General features: G+C 44.3%; 1 protein-coding gene across 1 annotated transcript in view; it reads left to right on the top strand.

Moving 5' to 3' along the window:
- Positions 1-20,103, top strand: part of Adcy1 (adenylate cyclase 1) — a 115,611-nt gene that overhangs the window by 40,043 nt on the left and 55,465 nt on the right. The window contains exon 4 of the mRNA XM_034508558.2: positions 3,146-3,257. Coding sequence (XP_034364449.1) covers positions 3,146-3,257 — 112 coding nt within the window. The remainder of the gene's footprint in view (positions 1-3,145; positions 3,258-20,103) is intronic.

Below are 20,103 nucleotides of genomic sequence, written 5' to 3'. Positions count from 1 at the left end.
GAACAGTAAAATTAGACCCTCATCTGATACGATACACAAAATCAATTAAAATCGATTCTAACTTGAAATGTATAAAATCCTAGAAAGAAAGAAAAAAAAAAATCTCACCAAGTTCTCTGACATTGTTTTTGGCAACGATTTCATAGCAGCAAGAGCAGGAATAACTGGAACGAGATCCAGCTTGGTGATTCACCAAATTCCTGCAGTCACCCAGGAATGTTTCCTCAAGAGAAACCAGTGCTCATCCTCCTTAGCTCCACAGCCCCTGGAGGCTAAGAAGGTACCTCTTCAGAGCCCTGCTTAGAGTCAGCAGGGTCTGATGGCCTGGGGATTCCCTGCCAAGTCCTCAGCCCCGTGTGAGCTGCTGAAAACAGTCCAGGGTGATATGTGAGCATTGCAGCTGCTTCCAGCAGTGGTGACAATTAAGGCAAGGTGACTGAATGGAAAGAATGAAAGGAAAAACTGGGTAATGAATGAGCGTGTGAGGCTTTGAAAAGGTCTAAGCACAATTGGGAGAATTTCAGAAGACCAAGCCTCTGCGGCATTAGTTCACAAATCACCAGAGTGAAAACTAGACAGTCGCAAACAGGGCCCGCAGATGTCTTCCGACTCTGATTTCCAGAATTGCTGTCTTGTGTTCTCAACAGAAATATATTAGACATGCTGCAAAAGTGTGTATGTCTCATACATGAGCAAAACAAGCAGCCAGCAGAAACTGTCCCAAGGAAGCCTAGACATCGGGATTCTTAGACAAACATTTTAAGTCAGCGATTTTAAATGTGTTCAAAGAACAAACTGTGTCTGTGTAATTAAAGGAAGCCATGGCGATGTTTTCTCACCAAACAGAGAATACCAGCAGAGTAGACATTTTAAAAATAACCAAATCAAATAGAGCTTCTAAATTTAAGATATTCAAGTGAAGTGAGGAAAATTTTGGAGGGGTTCAACGGCTGACTAATGAGCTTAATGACAGAGCCACAAGCATCTCCAGGCTGCAGAATGACGGGGATATGGAGGAATGGGAAGGATTTCAGAACTCTGTGAGGTTCTACCATGTCTAGCAATGCACACATGATAAGATTCCCTAGACAGAGAAAAGAAGGAGAGAAGACAGGATATTTGAAGAAACGATAGCCAAAACTGGTCCTTACACAACAAATCCCCACCATATTAATTTGTATATGCAAGAATCTCGATGCGTTTCAAAGAGGATAAGCTCAGATCCCACACCAAGGCATATCCTAGTCAAAATGACAACAGCCAGAGGTGTGAGCAGAATTTGAAGCAGCAGGAGAGAGAGAACTCTATCTAGAACTGAGCTTGGGAGAGACAATGCCTGATTTATGGCAGCGAGAACCAGAAATAAGCAGGGAGGTACATCCAGAGGCCCAAGGAGGAAGGTAAGAATTCTGTATCCTGCCAGGCATAGGGGCAGCAGCACCGACCCTTTCATTGGAACTCCATTCCCTCAGTGTCTCCTTATCACCCCATCCTCTTGTCATGCAAAGCTGGCCTGACCATAACGGGCAGTCACATTCCTCACCCATCTCCCTGTCTGTTTCACCACACTTAAACGATGTCCACTTCCCCTGGCCAGAAAGAATCCTGAGGGCAGAGATGATTATTGGAATCTCCGGTTTATGGATCATCTAAGCACCTGCCCAGCCTGTCTGGCCCTCAGTGAACAACCTGCAAGTATATAGATAACACTTAAATTATTGTGTATGGATGGCCCCAAGGAAATGGTGTTTGCCAGGCACAACAGGGATGATGCACATCTGAACTCACAGAGATTGTGACAACACAAGACCTGCCCAAGTTCAAGGCAGACAAAATCCCTGCACGGAGGAGGGAAGTGGACACAGGTCTAGTGGATGCTGAGAGAGGGATAATTCGCTTTTCTTCAGTGGAGTGTCCAAACTGACGTTCAGAAGGAGTTGGCCAACAAAATGGATTCCGTGTGTGTGTGTGTGTGTGTGTGTGTGTGTGTGTGTGTGTGTATACTTTAAAAAATGGTTTTTTGTTTTGTTTGTTTGTTTGTTTTAGAGAGAGAGGGAGAAGGGACATGAGGCTAGGTGGATGGGTTGGGGGAGGAGCTTGGAGAGGGAAAGAATGTTATTAAAATAAACCGTATGAAAAATTTAAAAACAAAAATAATAAAAATTACTGTACATGATTGTAAACATGTGAAGCCCCATTTCCACGTCACAGGTAGGAAATGGGCACCAGGAAGTGCTGACAGTTCCCTTGCTGTAGCTCATACAGTGGGGCCACCCTGCTTCCCTCCAGTGCTGCCCAGCCTGGCTTTTCTTTGGCGGCACCCTCTCTTGTCCACAAGAATTCTCATTTCTTTTTATCTGACATTTGTAACTCCGATAGAGGGATCCGGGGATGTGGTGTCTAGTTTCTGGAAGTTCTGGAGTCTCAGGAAATCTCTGAATATTTGACCAGCATATTTTAAGACAGACATTGGGGCTGAAGAATGTTTAAAGACAAAATCTGTATGATTTTCACCTCTCAGATAGTTGAAGAATATATTTTAGTTTTGAAAGAGGAAACAATAGGAACTATCATTTTAGAGTCTTATCATCTGTAGAAAATGGTGCATGTACAAGACCGACCCTAGTTCTGCACTAAATAGACACCAGGAGTACTAGGAAGGCATCGTAGGGGGACTATGGACCCTGTATGCTGTGACTTGGGCATTTGGCTATGGCCCTCCGATGGTCACATGCATCCAGGTAGCAGGAGAAGAAGATGGTTGGTGGGGAGTGACATTTTCTTACTTAAAAGCTGGCCGCTCTGCTTCCTGTTCCTGGCCCCAGTGTAGATGTAGTTATGTGAGCACCCTGGAAAGGGAGCAGGCCTAATGAGCAGCTAGCAGGAGCTTCCTATGTGGGTGAGAGGTCACCATGGGGGATGGTAAGCTCCAATAGCCAAGTAGCTAGCTGATCCCTCTGTAGCCAAGAAGTGTGCCTTGCAGCTGTTCTAAGCCTAGGTCTTCTTGCCTGTAAGAGAAGGAGGAAGTTTCTCAGTGTGTTTTGAGGTGTAAGTGGGGGTGTAGATGAGAAAGGCTATGCAACTCTTAGGTGATGATTTTCTAAGTGACCAAGAAGAGGTGACCTGCATCCCCTTCCTTTTGCAGCATCCTGTTTGCAGACATCGTGGGTTTCACAGGTCTGGCGTCCCAGTGCACAGCCCAGGAGCTGGTGAAACTGCTCAATGAACTCTTTGGCAAGTTCGATGAGTTAGCCACGGTAAGCACTGTGTTTGCTTCTGTTCTATTAGGCCAGACAGCTTCTGGAGTGGTGCTCTGCTAAGCCGGCCTCTGCATCTGCAGCGTAGGAGCCTCACTGGTCCACCTTAGGCCCGAGCCCTGCATCCGCACCTCACAAGGTTCCACTGATGCCTTCCAAGGCATTCAGATAGAACCATGTCCTACAGGCTGCACTCAGCCCTGGCTGGCTGGCACTGTGCCCTCCTGGGATAACCACAGCTTTCTCTCTACCTGAAGCAGCCTTGACTGTGCCTCTGCTGGAGCTGGCCTTGCTCTGGCCTTGCCACACTTCTGGGCTGGAAAATGCCTGCTACTTCTTCCCCGGCCCCTGCTGAAGCTACTGCTCCTGCTGATGCTACTGTCTGCTTATTCCTTCTCCTGCCTGTTGACTCTAGGGATGTTGGGAATGCACAGTGGGTCTCCCGCTGGATTCTTAACATTTGGCACTGTGGCAAGTAAGCCTCACTGAAGGGTGGGATTCTGCCCTTAGGCTCTGTGTCCCCATGGAAGAGCCTGGTTTACAGTCTTAAGAGTCCTTTGCAATTCTGGAACTTTATCATGTAGGCAGAAATTCCTGTAGCTTATTCATCTTGTAGATCTACATTGATTCTCCACCCTAGCTTGTGTAGGCATGGGGCAGCTTCCACAGGACATGAGCGATACCCTAGGAAGAGTGGGGACCACTGAGAGTGGGAGGAAGGGAGTAAAAGGTTGAGGTGGGAACATTTGGGCATGCACTTACTGGGGTACTACCACCTGCATAAATTTCCTGGGGTCTTATACCCTACTACCGATACCCTTCAAGGTGGTGAAGGAGTGTGTGAGATAGAGTCTCATTCTTTTGCCCAGTCTCTTTTTGCTTAGGTGAGGCATGGGTACTGAGGAACTGAGGGGTGGGGACTGCAACAATCAGTGGGTGCAACAGGGAAGGATTTCTTGGTGGTGGAGTTGGGCAGCCATGACTGGCTATTAGCAACCAAGAGCTGACGCTTGTCAAAGCAGTACAGTGCAGGTTGGGTAATGAGACTCAGAGAGATGGGTTATGTCATTGGCAAACAGCAGGGGGCCGGTTCAGTGTTTGACTACCTATCATGGCTTGCTCAGCCTGCTTTCTTATAGAACCCAGGACCACCAGCCAAGGATAGCACCACCCATAGTGGTCTGGGTCCTCCCCATTAATCACAAATTAGGAAAATGCCCTATAGGCTTGCCTACAACCACGTTTTATAGAGGCATTTTTAAAATTGAGGTTCCCTCCTCCCAGGTGGCTTTAGCTTGTATATCAAGTTGACATAAAAATATCTCGCACTCTCTTTGTGAGGTCCCATAGGGTGTTGCTGGAGTGAAGATCCTGTAATTGAGTGGTAAAGTTGTTGTCTATGTCCCTAAAGATTCCTAAATGCTTTCTGGGGCACCTGCGGATGTCCTAGCCAGGGGGCTATAGGACCCCTAATTGGGAAAACCTTCCTTCCTCTGGGGAGAGGTATACTGTCTTTGTTGCTGGAGCTGCTTGTCTGTGAGGCCTCTGTAGCCTTGCCTGGCTGTCCCTGGGTCTTGTCCCCTGAGTATGGCTCTGCCTGTCCTCATACAAGCTACCCTCACCATCTGAGGTGAGTTCCTGGATCTTGTTGTGGTGCAAAAGACTTCTGGTCCCACATGATAGAGAGTTGCTGTGGAGAGAGCAGGGGAGCATGGCCAGCCTGCAGCTCACTGCAGTGAGGACGGGCCTGCTGCTCCTGTGTCAGAAAGCACATTTTGACAAGGTATGGTCTAGCTCTGAGGAGACACTGCAGCCTGGAGGTCCCACAGATGGAGCCAGTGGTGTTTCTGAGTCTGCCTTTGATTTCTACTTTTTACCAGGAAGCTTATTCTTTTGGAGGCTTCTGATCAGAGGGGTCAAAGTTGGTCCTACCAGGGCCTTTTTCTTTCTTCTGCCCTGAACTTGTGCTGCCTAAGAGTTAGGGGGCTAAGTCTCAGATCCCAGCTATGCAGTTTATCCAAGAAGTCCCAAGCATCTTCCCCAAATGGAGCCACTCTCAGTCAGCTCCAGGCATCTGCTTTTCCCTTTGCGACTTCCCTGGAACTCATGTTGCTTTCCTGCAAGTCACCTGCCTTGTGTCCCCGGCTACCAGTGGTGGCTATAGAAGCTGGGGACAGTAAGGCTGGAGGAGCCTTCAGTGGCTGCTGCATGGGTGTAGATGACTTGACAGTGTTTCCTGCCAAGCCTGGGCCAGTGTCCTCCAAAGGGTGGACAACTTACTTTTCATGAGTCACTTAAGGATTATTACATTGGTGTTGTGTCTAGAAAAAACTTTACGTGGTCAGGATTGAATATATCTCCTACCTGTGTTTTCCTCTGAGAACTGTGTACTTTAAGGCTTTCCTCTCTGTCCTTTCCAATCTTCTTCACCAGCATGCATGGCTCCAGCCCCTTTTGTTTTGCAGCTTTTGATTGCAGTAAAGGGGCTGCAGTGCAGTACCACGTTGGGTGATCCCCCTGGCCTCCTGGCTAAGATGTCCCCTGACCACTTATATCACTGCCACTATTGGGGTGCCATGGGTTTCTCGTATAGCCCTCCCAGGCTGAGCTGCCACAGCTTTTATTCCTGGGGACGCTTTTTTGAATAGCAGAACTCCCAATGCTAGACAGAAACCAGATGTATCATTCCGGCTACAGATTGCCTTGAGAGTACCCTGGATTTGGCAGGGGCAGAGAGCTCCGAGTGTCTCTGGGAAACTGGGCATTCAGAACTTTACAGTTCCCACAGCTGACGTGGCTCCCCAGTGACTTGAGGAGAGTCACCTCCCATAACACAAAGTTTTGTTGTAAAGTTCTCGTTTGTTCCCAGGAGCAAGAGAGTATTTTCCACTTTACCACTCAAGAGAGTATTTTCCAGAATTTTTTTCTAGACAAAATGTTTTCAGTGGGGCCTGCTTGGACTTGAAGCACCCACTCACCAGGGTATGGGTAAGAGCCCAGCTGAGATCTCCGAGGCTGGTGGGAGGAAGGATGTGCTGTGTCACTGAGAGCTGTGCCACCATAGTGATAATTGTGGATACACTGAGGATTCTGTGCTATGATGGAGGGACACAATAACCAGCACTCCACAGCTGGCAGAAGATGGACCAGTGGGAACAGACGCCATCCCCTCCCCTTGGGGCTGGGCCTGCCAATCTTATGACTTCTGTCCTCAAAATCAAGGTAGAGTTGTAGGAGCATGGACTGAAAGGTTTAGATTTGTTTGCACTTGACAAGAGTGGGAAGAGGTGGCACAGTTCTACTCTGACAGGCAGGCCAGGGTATCGTGTTATATTCATTCCTAAGACAGAGGAGAAGCTGATAGGATGAAGTCACCTCCCCAGGGCCTTGTGGTTTCAAAGCCTGTCTCCTAAGAGAGAACTGGTACCCTTCTTTCAAAGTCACAGAGGCCATCCATCCCTGTGAGGACTTGCTTGTGGCCTCTGACCTTTCTCAGCTGGATATAGATAGCTGATCTGTAGAGTGGAGGTGCCACTGACCCACCAGTCCATTTTTATCACTTTGTGTGGCTGTCATTGGGCAAGGCACACTCATTCTAAGTCAACTCTGGGGTCTGAGTTACTACTAAGGAACTTGGCACACAGCAGAGGCTCCATGAGTTTAATCAAGTGAGACAACATAGCACCCGAGGTGTCTGCTTCAGTGACCTCTGGGCTCACTGGCCTGGGATCTGAGACCAGTGGACCTCTGAGGGTGCCCACAAATGGGGGGGTCAGGAAAGGGACTCAGCTGTCTGAGCCTGTCATCCATGACTGCAGCAGCCTCCTGCACAGATGCTGAGCAGGCTGGGAGCAGAATTGCACTGTTGAGAGACAACATTTTGTTTCCTGAGGGCTCTGTTTCCCAAGTGTGACAGGCACTAAGCACCCTCACTCACCGGTTTCTTTCCTAAGGTTGTGAGAGGTCTTTGGAGTCTGGCTGGGTGAGCCTCTGGAGGGAAAGTCAGTGGAGATGTGGCTCAAAGATATGTCTGGGAAGAATCGATGTGGGCGTCATGTGTAAGTGGGGTATACGCCCAACCTGGGGTATCCATTCTGCTATTGTTCAGCTTCGTCAGAGGACAAGGCAGTCTTTGGAAAGATCAGGACACTCCTGTATCTTCCCTTCCCACTAAGGGCTCTTTGTTGTCGCTTTCCTGGGGACCTGAAGGGTGATTTCCAGAACCTGATCCAGACCCACTCATCCAAGTCCCAAACAGGGAATCTTTTTACTATCTGGTTTCTGTGGTCAGCATCTGGAAGCAACTTGGTAAGGCGTATGTTTATGTGCAGAACACTGGGACTGGAAGGTGGGACCTCAATTTCCCCTACCTTGATCCCTCCTGAATCTTCCTCCAATCCAGTTGAGACTCACCTTTACAGCTCCAAGACTCTGGTTTCATACGCTCCTTGTGGCCCTGTGCTAGCCACAGCCTCTGGGGACCCCCGCACAGTTCCTGGAGTTGATGAATTTCCTGCATGCTTTGGGGTAGCCTTGCCAGGCCCTACTGGGTCAGCAAGATATGAGAATTCCCTCCATCTCCGTCCAACGGAGGCGCACCTTATGAGTCTGGTGTCTTTGGGGAAAAGATATTTATTGAGAAAAGTCTGTCATGTATGGGAGACTTTGTGAACAAAGGAAAGGTTTGAACAATGTGTGCCGCAGTCTTCCTGACTTGCTTCAGGCTCCTAATAAACAGGGCCCTGAGTGTGGTTGCTGAGTGGCTGCCCTTGACTGATGTCCACAGTAAGGGGTGCAGGGTGATGGCTGTGTTCACTTCTGGGTGAGCCTCACACGCCCTGGCCCTGCAGCAGCTTCTGAAGAACAAAGCTAGCTCTTGTTTCTGCTTCTCCGGCCTCTCATTTCCTGCTGTTCTAGTGGCATGGAGAGCCCTTAAGAGAAAATACTTTATTTCTTCTCATCTCCTGGAAGCATCCCATTGTCTGGCTGAATCAAAGCTTGTTGTCTGTTCACAGCCTGATGGGCATCTGGGTTATTTCTGGACTAGGTTACACCAAATAAAGCTGCTGAGCACATCTGTGTGTAAAAGTTTGTGCGGATGAGTGATTTCCGTTTTCTTCTGTAAATACATAGGAGTAGGCGATGACAAAATATGCTGAGTTTATTATGTTTAACATTTTAAGAAATGAGTCCAGTACTTTCCGGATAGCCATCTCCTGTCTGCAGCCACAATGTTTGGGTTCTAGTTTCTCTGCATCTTGTCTGCTGCTGTGGTTAGGTTGTTAAGTGGGCACGTGGTCTCCCTAGTAACAAACCGTGAGTAATTTTTAACTGCTTACTGGCTATCCATGTGTCATCTGTGGATGAGTATCCAGTCAGGTGTTCTCCACCATCCTTCTTTTTAAATTGGGTTGATTGAAAACCATTATTTATCATTTATAATTAATATATGCCAATCAAAACAGTCTCTAAAATTTTAAGAAACAGACAAGATATGAAGATTAAACCAATAACAGTTGGTCATCCCTTAGACTTATGTAAACGTTGAAATTTTGTTTTTACTTCCTAGAGGGTTCATTCTATGGATTGTTGTGATACTAACCATCATTATACAATGCCTTATTTAATAAAAATTCAACATCCTATACACATAGGCAAACACATATTCACAAACCTGTGTACATACTACTCATATATAGTTCATATGTTAAAAGACATGAAACCCCAAAGAGGAAAGAAACATAAAAAAAAAAAAAAAACAGACAAAACCCACTAGAACATAAAATGGAATTTCCTTCACAAAATCAGAGTTATAGACCCAACTCAAAAGCTAACAGTCATGTAATTGCAGGGAAAGCCACACAGGTAATAAACAGGGAAAGGAAATTTACTGCCTTCAGAGCAAGCCCATTTGTTCAGTAGACTTATGTCTTGGTAACTGTCTGAGAACTATTTCTTACTTCATGGGGAAATAGAGAGGAAGGTAAACAGAGTTTCCATCTGACCCTGCACACACATGTAGAGCCTTCCACAGAGCCGCAATGGTGCCTGGGATTTGTCGCATAACCTGCATTTGTCATTCTCTTATCTGTGTTTTCTTGTGACTCAGCCAATGCTGTTTCAAAGCTGGCTATAGATGTGATATGAGCAGCATCCACAGAGAAAGTAGGTGAGATGGAGAGTAAGTCTTTAGGAATGAATTCCCTCAAGAGTAACTATAAACTTCCCGTGCACAAGATGATGAACCTTAGCAGAATCCTGAAATTCCCAGAGATCCAGAGAGCTCTCCGAGCACCACTCAAGAAGATTCAGTGTAGAGTCTTGAAAAAGAATCCACTGAAGAACTTGAGAATCATGTTGAAGCTCAACCCTTACGCAAAGACTATGCTCAGGAATACCATTCTTCACCAGGCCAGAAATCACTAACTTCAGGTGAAAAAACTGGAAGCGGCAGCTGCTGCGCTGGCAGCCAAATCCGAGAAGGTGGTAGCAGAGAAGAAGCCTGCAGTAGACAAGAAAGGAAAGAAGCCTATGGATGTCAAGAAACCGAAGAAGCCTGCAGGGAAAAAGGTGGTTACAGCAGAGAAACCTACCATGGAAGATAAAAAGCCTGCTGCATAAACTATTAAAATCTGTTAAATTCCAGAGAGCAAATAGAGACAGCCTATTTGAATAAATCAAAGATATAGTGAAAAAAAGGATAAATTCCACTTACCCTATCCTAAATGCTTTACCTGGAGATACCTATAGTTACAGAAGAGTTATTCTTTTTCATTCTTTCTTTTTTCATTATTTACTTTTTATTCACTTTTAAACTGTTTTAGTTAGGGTTTCGGTAAGTTGTCTGAGCTGGCCTCAAACTCATATCAGCCTGTCTTAGTCCTGTGAATGCTGCTGAGATCATAGGTGTGTGCCATTGGGCCCATCTAGGATTTCATAGTGGTCACAAGCAAGCCCAACTTCAGATACATGGCATGCAGTTTTTTTTTGTTTTTGTTTTTTTTTTTTTTTTTGTAGGTTTTATTCCTTCTAATTGTATAACCTTAAGATCAGGAAATTTTAAATTGTGTATCTGCTTTGTATTTATTTATTTGTTTGTTTGTTTGCTTGTTTAATAGATTGCCAATTTCGTGTTGTTTATGAGCTGTCTTTGTCCAGTGTCTGTCACTGCACTGGCTTCTCAAGTCTTCTCTGCTTCTGCTGGCTCCTGCCAGATGACCCCAGTCTGGTCTCCCTCTGCCTTCCTGTTTATGCTCTTCTCTCTTACTTTTCCTCTTCCCCTTCCTCCATGTCTTTTCCCACCCCTATCCTGGAGGGTTTTCCTATTTTAGATTTTTAACTAAATCATATCTACAGTGATTCATCTTTTTATTGTCTAGTTAAGGTGATATTGTAGATACTTTTGAGGAATATACATATATATTATATATGTTACACATAAATATATTATATATAACACACATTATATACACACATATATATTATATAACACACACACACACACACACATATATATCAGCACACAGTGAACTCCTTGTTCTTGCTGAAAGAAATGAGACTGGCTATGATTATTTCAAGGGATTAGTTTAGCAAGAAGTTAATTAACAATAGTCAAGTAATATAAAATCAAAACTATCTATCCTGGTACCTAGCACAGAACTGACATGCAATAAAGATAATACTAATAATTGCTATGTTTACCAGGGAGCCATGCACACATGAGGTCATCTGTTGGAACAGCACAAATATCTGGAATTTCAGTGTGAAAAAGATTAGCTTATTCTCTCCAAAGATATTAGCTCATTTTTCTTTAATCCTATCAAGTTCTTAATTCATAACCAGATAATGTTTGCTGCAGAAAATGTCCATTTGCGAGCTGAGTCTGTTTTAGAAAACTGTCAATTAACTGCTATCTCGCTACCATGATGATTAAATCAGACTCCAGTTCTGTAGAGGTTCAGTCTTTCTGTTGCTCACCAGCTGATTTGATTTCCCTCTCCCGCCCCACATACAGATGAACAAGTGTTCCTTAAACACTGACTGGCTACTTATGGCTCTGACTGGATCACGGATGGCAGAGTACATGGATATAGTTACTCTTGGTTTTTGTTGTTGTTTGATTGGTTTTATTTGTGAGATCTGTATCCAAACTGGAAGCAACCACCCTCAGAAACCCAAGTAGATCCACCATCAAATACCAGGTAGCTTTTATAAGATCTCTGTGTGTTTATGTTCTCCATAACTTTGCAAAGACATTGTTCTTAGGGGAACACTGTGACAGAGAAGGGCAGCTAATCTTGATCCCTTGTGTTGTTTGCCAGCTACCTAAGCGGAGCCTGCATCGGCCAGTAGGGCTAAACAAATCTAATCAAGCTGTTCACCTCACCAAGGTCCTACAGATTTCCTCATACTGTTTATGATACATTTTGAGCTAACTTTTCCATATGGCGTGAGGTATAGATCAAAGATTTTTGTTTGCCTGTAGGATCTCAACACTTTGCTGAGAAGACTAGCCACTAAATCACTCTTGTTGAATTTTTTAGGAATCACACTTTTCCATATATAGCTGGGCAGGAATCTTTCTAGATTTTCGATTCTATTCCATTGCTTTGACACCTAACTGTACCTTGGTCCTATAGCTTCATGACAGTCTATGATGAAGTATTATGAGTCCACAAACTGTGATTTTTTTTCCCGAAGGAGAATCTGGCTACTTCAGGTCCTGTACTTTTTTAATAAAAAAAAATTTAGAATTATCTCTGGTTCTACAACAAAGGCTACTTGTTAAACCATACCATGAATCCGGTGAGAACCAGTACCTACAGATGTAGAGACATCTGACTCATGAGCATAGTTCATCTCTTCATTGATACAACTTGTTTAATTTTCCTTCAGAAAAGTGTGACTTTTCAACACATAAATGTCTCATTTTTTTTTCTTTTTCATGTTTCAAAATTTCCTTCAGATACGTCCCTAAGTAGATCCTACTTTTGATAGCATAGTTCATGTTGATTTTTAAATTTTAACTTATGTTTTTTTACACATAGAGCAAAATATAAATTATGTTTATTTACTGATTTATTGTTCTGAAACCTGCAATAAACTGATTTCTACTACAGTTTTGAAATTTCCACTGGGCTTTCCACCTAAACGATCACTTTTACACATGAATACGGCTTAGTTTTTTTCTTTCCTATCAGGAGATGTTTTATTTTCATTTTCTTGGTTTATTTTGCCAGCTCAAGCTTCCTGTAAAATGTCAGGAGCAAGTGTAAGAATGGCGTTCTTGTCCTGTGCTATTTCCGGGGAGGCCCTCTGCATTTTTTTCATGATTAGGAATCGCATTACCAGTGGGGGCTCTGTGGAGGCTTTTGTTGAGAACAAGCTTCCATTTATTCCTAGCTATTTTTTTTTTAAATCTGAAATTCCAGTTGTGTGTTGTCAGTTTTCCCCTTATGCATCTATAGGGATGGTCCAGGTTTCCTGTATCCATTGCTAGTTGAGGACTTGCGTGCTTGCTTGTAGCATATGAAACCACCCATGTGTTCCTGGGACCCTCTGAGTACCTCTTGTATTCTTAGGTGTTTGTGGCTTTGCTTAGCCACTGTTTCTCTAGAATGTTTCTCAGTCGGTGGCTTACTTATTCTCTCTGTCTCCGAGCTATCAAGTCTGATCTCAAAGGTGTTTGTCCTTTTGTTCTCTTCTCCAGAAGTCATTGTAAAATTGCTGCCTTTTCTTTCTAATATGTGGTAGAGTGGGAAATCTGTGAACCCAGAAGGGACAGTTAGGTCATATTTCTGAAATGACTCTAATGGTTTAGGTTTCTTTTAAGGAATTTGTCAACTTACTCCAAGTTTTAACAACTGCTGAACAAGGTTTCTTCTTATGCTTCCACATCCTTCCCCAGTGGCCACCTCTGTTCTCTCTCTCTCTCTCTCTCTCTCTCTCTCTCTCTCTCTCTCTCTCCTCCCCCCACCCCTGTCCTCCCTCCCTCCTTCCTCCCTCTCTCGCTTCCTGTTCTCCCTCTCCTGGCCCTCTCTCACCGTTTTTTTTTCCAGCCCCCCTCCCTCCTAATCATTCAGGTTGACAAGCTTTGTTGATTTTCTTACAGAATGTGCTTCTGATTTCATTGATCTCTACTGTCATTCATTTTCTTCTAGACTTAACTATTGTGTTTCTTCTACTTATTTTGGATTGAATTGACTTCTTTTTTTTTTTTTAGCTTTTAAAGGGGCAATTAAAACCATTAATTGGAAATTTGAGGGCCTTTAAAATAAGATTTTCATGCTATAAATCCCCCCCGAAGTGCTATTTTAGCATTACCACATTTCTGATATGTTGTGAATTTATTTTATTTACCTATTCAATCATCTTTCCATCTATTTATCCATCTATCCATTTATCCATTTATCCATTTATCTATCTATCTATCTATCTATCTATCTATCTATCTATCTATCTAGACATGATCTCTCTATGTAGTCCTAGGTGTCCTGGAACTCAGATTCACAGAAATGCTCCTACCTCTGCCTCCTGAGTACTGTGATTAAAAGTGAATGCCATGTCATCTGGCCTGTTGTATATTTATTTTTATTGAGTTCAAAATACTTTAAATTTCCCTTTTTGACTCTTTTTAGAGTCTATTTTTAAATTTTTCTTAGTGCCAGATGGGGATTGAACTTAGCTGCACACACTGATAAAGCCCTCAGCACAGTCTTCCTGTTTTTGATCCCCATCAGATATGCTTTAGGCCAGGGAACACACATTTTATGACTTGAATTTTTTTTTTTTTAATTTTTGCCAGGAACTTGGCTTATTTGGCAGAGGACTTGTGCACACTTGAACATAAGGTGCACTCCACTCTTGTAGAATTTTCCTGTCAACAGTGTGTTCTATAAATACACCAGGCGCACAGGCTGATGGGACTGATCATGCCTTATCTTCTCCATTTCTATGACTGCTCTGGCTGTGTGCTTTCTCTGACATTGTAGCTGTGTATCAAAGTCCCCTGAATAACTGAAGTTTCCCCTTTCATGGTCTATAGTTGTTGTTTCATCCCTTCTTAACACATGCAATTTCACTTTTAATTCAACAGCAGGTTGTTATTCCCTCCTGATCAACTGACTTCTTTGTTATTAAGAAGTGACCCTGTGGTCTAGAAAACAATTGTTGGCACAGAGACTCATTCACCTGCTAATGACATCATCATTCTGACATCCTCTGACTGCTGTTGGGGAGTCACCTTCCCTGAGCCACTCTGCCTTTTCTGTGAAGATTGGTCTGAGTTTTGCTCTCCCCCCCCTCCTCCTCTTCCTCCTCCTCCTCCTCTTCTTCCTCCTCTTCTTCCTCCTCCTCCTCTTCCTCCTCCTCTTCCTCCTCCTCCTCTTCCTCCTCTTCTTCCTCCTCCTCTTCTTCCTCCTCTTCTTCCTTCTCCTCTTCTTCTTCCTTTTCTTCCTCTTCCTCCTCCTCCTCCTCCTCCTCCTCCTCCTCCTCCTCCTCCTCTTCCTCCCCCTCTTTCTCCTTCTCCTCCTCTTCTTTTCTGATTAGTAATTCCTGCTTTAGCTGCCCTTATGGGCTGCACTCCTGCTGTATTTGAGCTGAAGGCTGGCCCTTTGTACTTATTTCTGTTTCCCCATTTGTGCTTTGCGCTCCTTCTCTACTTGCTTAAGATTTATTGAATATGTTTGATGATTCAATTTTACTGTGTTTATTTTAGCTATTTTCATCATTGCTTTAGGGTTAAAGTAGCTTTTTTACTTGGTAACTGCCCACCATCATGTAACTTCTCATTTATAATAGGCTATGAGGCTGAGTTTGGCAAAGGTCTGGTGTGCTCCCGTTATTTATATATATAAAACAATGTCTGGCTACTGTGTGTGTGTGTGTGTGTGTGTGTGTGTGTGTGTGTGTGTATAAAAGCTTAATTCATGGCAACATTTTTATATGGACAATACATTTACTCACACACACATATAAAAGTTAAATCTATGGCAACGATTTCACACACACGTACACACACATATGTATATTTTATCTTATTACATAGAATAAACTCCATTTTGCATAGTTAATATTTTGTCTGCTCCCTGAATTCTCATTTAGAGAGATTTAAACAACACAGAGTCCTGCTATTTATTTGTGCAGTCATCTCTGTGGCTGTGTGCTCATGTGGTAAAGATTTCTGGGTGTTTTGTTTTCCTGTCTAAGGGATCTCCTTTAGCACGTGAGTGCCTGGCTGCTGGGGATGTGTTCCCTCACCTCCATGTTTCTGAAAAGCTCTTCACTGGGGCAGTGCATTTCTCCTGGCTGTTTGCCTCAGTTTCCCTGGCTCCCTTCAGGTTCTAAGGGCACTGCGTTGTCCTCTGACACATTTCTGATGAGGACTTGTTTGCTCCTTCTCAGAAGCCCCCTGCCCCACTTCTGTCTACTTTCAGGATTTCCCCTTTGTCACTTGGTCTAAGAGGTTTGAATTTTGATGTATCTCAATGTCAGTTTCCTTGTTTCTTATACTTGCTGTTTACTGAACCCCTTATATCTGTGGCTTTAACAGTTATGTCAAATTTAGAAACAACGAAACGATCAGGCCACTGTTTCCAAATACTCCTCCTGTGTGGCATTGCTTCCACCCACCGAGGTTCTCAGAAAGTGATCCTACCGCCACTGATGGTTTTTCTAAAATGGTTGTGATGTCTTTTCTGCTTCAGCTTCATTTTGAACAGCATTTGCTTTCTTCTGCAGCATCTGATCCACTTTCTCACTCAGTGTAATTTCTCTCTTAGTGGTAGTTTTCTTCTAGCTAGTTCAATTGTGATCATTTCCACTGTTAAAGTAGGAAGCTCAAGTGGAGATGGCCCCCCCTGCTGTAAGATTGCTCCTCTGCTCCATTCCCTGTGAGTGTTCTGTCATCTTCCTGGATGCTTTCCTCTGATCTGTGGGAGCCCTTTTAGAGATGCCTGCAGCCTTCTTCTCATGGCTCCTCTTGGATCTGAGTCTCTGACACTGAGGTGCAGGGTGGCCTCTGGGAAGTGCAGGCTTGGGAAATCCCCACAGCTGCAGGACAAACACCTTCTCCCTCTGAAGGTTTTTCTGGAAGGTAAGCAAATACAGGGCTTATTTGCCTTCATCTCAACACTAGCGGATGGTTTATTTGCCTCATTAGCCACAGTTGATGCTCCCAGATGAGAGCGATAGTTTAGTACCTTTCCCCCAGTTCCTGAGTGCTGTTAGATTTGCATTGTTCCTTCATATCTCTGAGGAATTGGCACATCTCTTTGACACAATGGAAAAATGTGTGTCTCGATGCCCACTGTTACTCCACACCCACTGTGGAGAGACAAGGACTCTTCTCTGGATGTTGGTTTTCTTAATGGGAACACAGACCTGGTTGGAATATGCACACAATGCCTTTGGCTCCATCCTGGAGGCTTGGGTGTGGCATGGTGAGATCATAGTACACCATGTTTCTGTGGACAGAACCAATCTAAGCATGGCCTCTTACCACTTGGGCCACCTGGTGCTCATTTTGAGCTCATTGGTACGTTCTTCAGTCGGAACCTTCCTGGAATCCTTTGCCCCAGCAGGAACTCATCAAAGTGTGGTAGGTTGTCAGTTGCCTGGCACAGGTCAGAAGGATTCAGAGTTAAGATAGTGCGAGTGAGTGGCTGCTTTGTTAGATACTGACTGAGTCATGCAACAGTCAGCTGCACAGGTCATCCACCCATGAAACTAACTGTTCCTCTCCTGGGACCCCACTTTCCAGATCTGAGTAGTGCTTGGTGTATGCTGGGTCTGCTGGTGGCTTGTTGTAGTCAAAGTTGTCCCCGAACGTGAAATCCCCCCAGGGATTTCAGAGAAGTATTTGGATGATAACTTTAACACGTGCTCCTACAGATCCAGGGAACTGTTCTAAAGCAGTGCTTCTCAGCCTTCCTAATGCTGCCCACCCTTTAACACGGTTCCTCATGTTGTGGTAACTCCTGACCATAAAATTAGTGTTGTTGCTACTTTACAACTGTAGCTTTTCTACTGTTTTGAATTGTAATGCAAACATCTGTGTTTTCCAGTGGTCTTAGGTGACCACTGGAAAGGTCATTGGACCCTTAGGTTGAGAACTGTTGTTCTAAAGGCTCGTGCATCGAAGGCTTGGCTCCCAGCTGGCAGTGCTGTCTTGGGAGTGTCTTGAGATGTATCTGGAAACAGTATCTGGAAGCCTGCCCTTGAAGATGGTCTCATGTCTTGGATCCCTTGTCTTGTTTCCTGATTCTTGGCATGACGGGTGTCTGACAGTGCACCTCCTGTCCCTCTCTATCATGATGCTCTGCTTCACCATGGTCTACAAACAGTGGAGCAAACATAGACCTGAGAACTGTTGAGTGTGTGAGTCAAAATATGTCTTCCATCTTATCCAGTCTTTTTCTGGGAGTCATTGCAGAGATGAGTGTGTTGATTGATCCTAGAGCCTGAGTTAGGTCACTTGTATCAATTTATTTTGCTTTAAGGCAAAGTAAGACATTCGTGCCAAGTTGAGGAACCTTCTTACATGCTGGGGACAAAGGTTCATGGCTCTAGGATACAATATAGCCACTTTGTTTAATTTTAGTTGCTGTGAGTTAAGGCTACTATAATCTGAGCTATTGAAATTACTGTTCTCCAGTGTTGTGTCAACTCTGGGTATTTCCAGGCAAGCTCGATGAGTAACCTGAACTGTGTCTGTTAGGGTCCAGGAATCTGTTCACTGCCCTCCATTGTCCTACGCCCTTCCTGACCTTTGTCCCCATGGAACCTTTCGGTGGCTTCAACTCAGAGGCAGGGTTCACTGTGCAGCCACAGACATTCAGTCACATCACCTTCACTTGTCGTGCCTTAGTTTCTCTGCTTGTGAAATATAAAGAGGACACCTGAAGGAGCTTTGCATCCCTTCTTGCTTCAACACTCCGCTTCTGTGGGCTCTTCATAACCTGAGTGTACCATGGAGCGCTGAAGTGAAAGAGCTGGCTGTTTTAGTCATGCCAGTGGTGTTCATAGAGCAAACTGGCATGGTTCATGTATTGTCAGCACAGATTGGACTTGGGTAGAGAGACAAAAAAAGAGCACTGGTCCTTACTGCTCGGGAAAGAAACTAAGTCTTCTATAAGTAATTGTGCAAAGCCCGCTATTTGTTGAATTAGGTGGCTGCAGGGTATGTAGAGAGCAAGCATCTGGCACCTGGAAGGAGAACCTGGTTGGATTTTGTGCTAAACAGGTAGGAAGTAGGCGTCAGGGAGAATTCCGTGAATTGTGATTTGAGGTCAGGAGTTGACTGGGAAATAGGGACAAGGGTGGTGAGGAGCAGAGGAACAAAATAGAGAAGATGCCCATGCCACATGCAGGAGGAGAGGCATTCACCCCTCAATCCATTAGTGGGGAGGGGGCAAAGGTGTCTAGTAATATGTGTTCATTCAGAAAATGGCTACCAAGTCCCTACTGTGACTGCATTTTTTTTCTAGATGACCTCAGGATTCTGACATTTGAAACCTTGTGGAAACATTAACATGTTCACCAGGCTAGAGAGAGTAATGTAATGAGTTTCATGCACCCATGATGTAGGGTCAACAGTGACTAATTGTGTCCATTTTGCTCATAGGCATTATCTGACTTCATAGACAGCACACAGCTTTGCCATCTGAGACCGTTTAGCCAGCCCTGCCAGGATTCCATTATCCAACCCAGCTAAACTGGTCACAGCCACATTTTTTTTCCCAGCACCTCTCCTGGGTTTGGCTGTTTACAACTGATTTGTTCAAATCAGCGTGCAAGCGAGATGGACACAGTTCTGGATTGGGCCCCTGGATTTTAATTTATAGAGGGACTGAATGCAAACCACACAAAAGCTGGTGCCACTGAAGGAAATTTATTCCTCTCAGTCCTCAAAATAAAAGAGGCCCTGTGCCATTCTCCACAGTGCCATGCTTTCGCCTTTGAGAAAAGGAGTTATATTGATATTTTAATTTATTTAACCCCTTTTCCTTTTATTTCTATTTTTTCCTTGATGCTACAGATTCAAATGAAGTGCTGTGGTTTGAACACACACCCCCTAGGTTCTTGTGTTGGGGGCTTAACAAAGGAGGCAGCAGGGGTTAGAGCTTATCTGTGGTTAGACCACAGGACTCTCTCAGGAGTGGATTAATGCTGTCTGGGCTAGTTATCACAGGAGCAGGCTGTTAGAAAGCACACTTGGTCCCTTTGCCCTCTGCCTCTCATGCCCTCTCTTGCCCTTCTGCCATCCACCCTGGGAGCATGAAGGCTCTTGCTGAATACAGGCCTCTCAGCTAGTTCAAGAGGTATACCAACTAAATTTCAGCTCTTTAAAAAATCACACAGCCTTTAATAATCTGTCACAGCAGCATAAGTTGAACAAAGAGGGACAATATTATTTGTTTTATTCTGTTCCTTGTAGTAGGTCCAAAACAGCATTATTAGTTATCAAGAGTAAGACTACTGAGTTCACCTTAATGTTTCCTACTTTTTGTCCTTGGCTAAGGTCACCAGGTAGATGGTGAGATAGCGTTTTCATGTGCTTGGGAATATTTCTTCTCTGGGTGGCCATCTTTTCCATGTGGTAACAGATTATTTCATTTTGGTTTGGATTTTAGGCAACACTCTTTTTTTTTTTTTTTTTTTTTTTGTCCATTTTTTTGTATGTGTACACAATCCTTGCAAAGTCCAGTTCCTCGGTGAAAACCATTGAGATACATTGCAGGAGGCTCCTCTGCCCTTCCTCCTACAGAGATGGTTGTGCATTGGTGTTGGGTTTTATATCTTGTGCTCGCTGTTGGGTTTGATCTTGTGCACCCCCCATCTCCCTCAC

The sequence above is a fragment of the Arvicanthis niloticus genome, chromosome 7 (assembly GCF_011762505.2).
Source record: "Arvicanthis niloticus isolate mArvNil1 chromosome 7, mArvNil1.pat.X, whole genome shotgun sequence".
Lineage (NCBI taxonomy): Eukaryota > Metazoa > Chordata > Mammalia > Rodentia > Muridae > Arvicanthis > Arvicanthis niloticus.
This window is presented reverse-complemented; position numbering and strand designations above follow the sequence as displayed.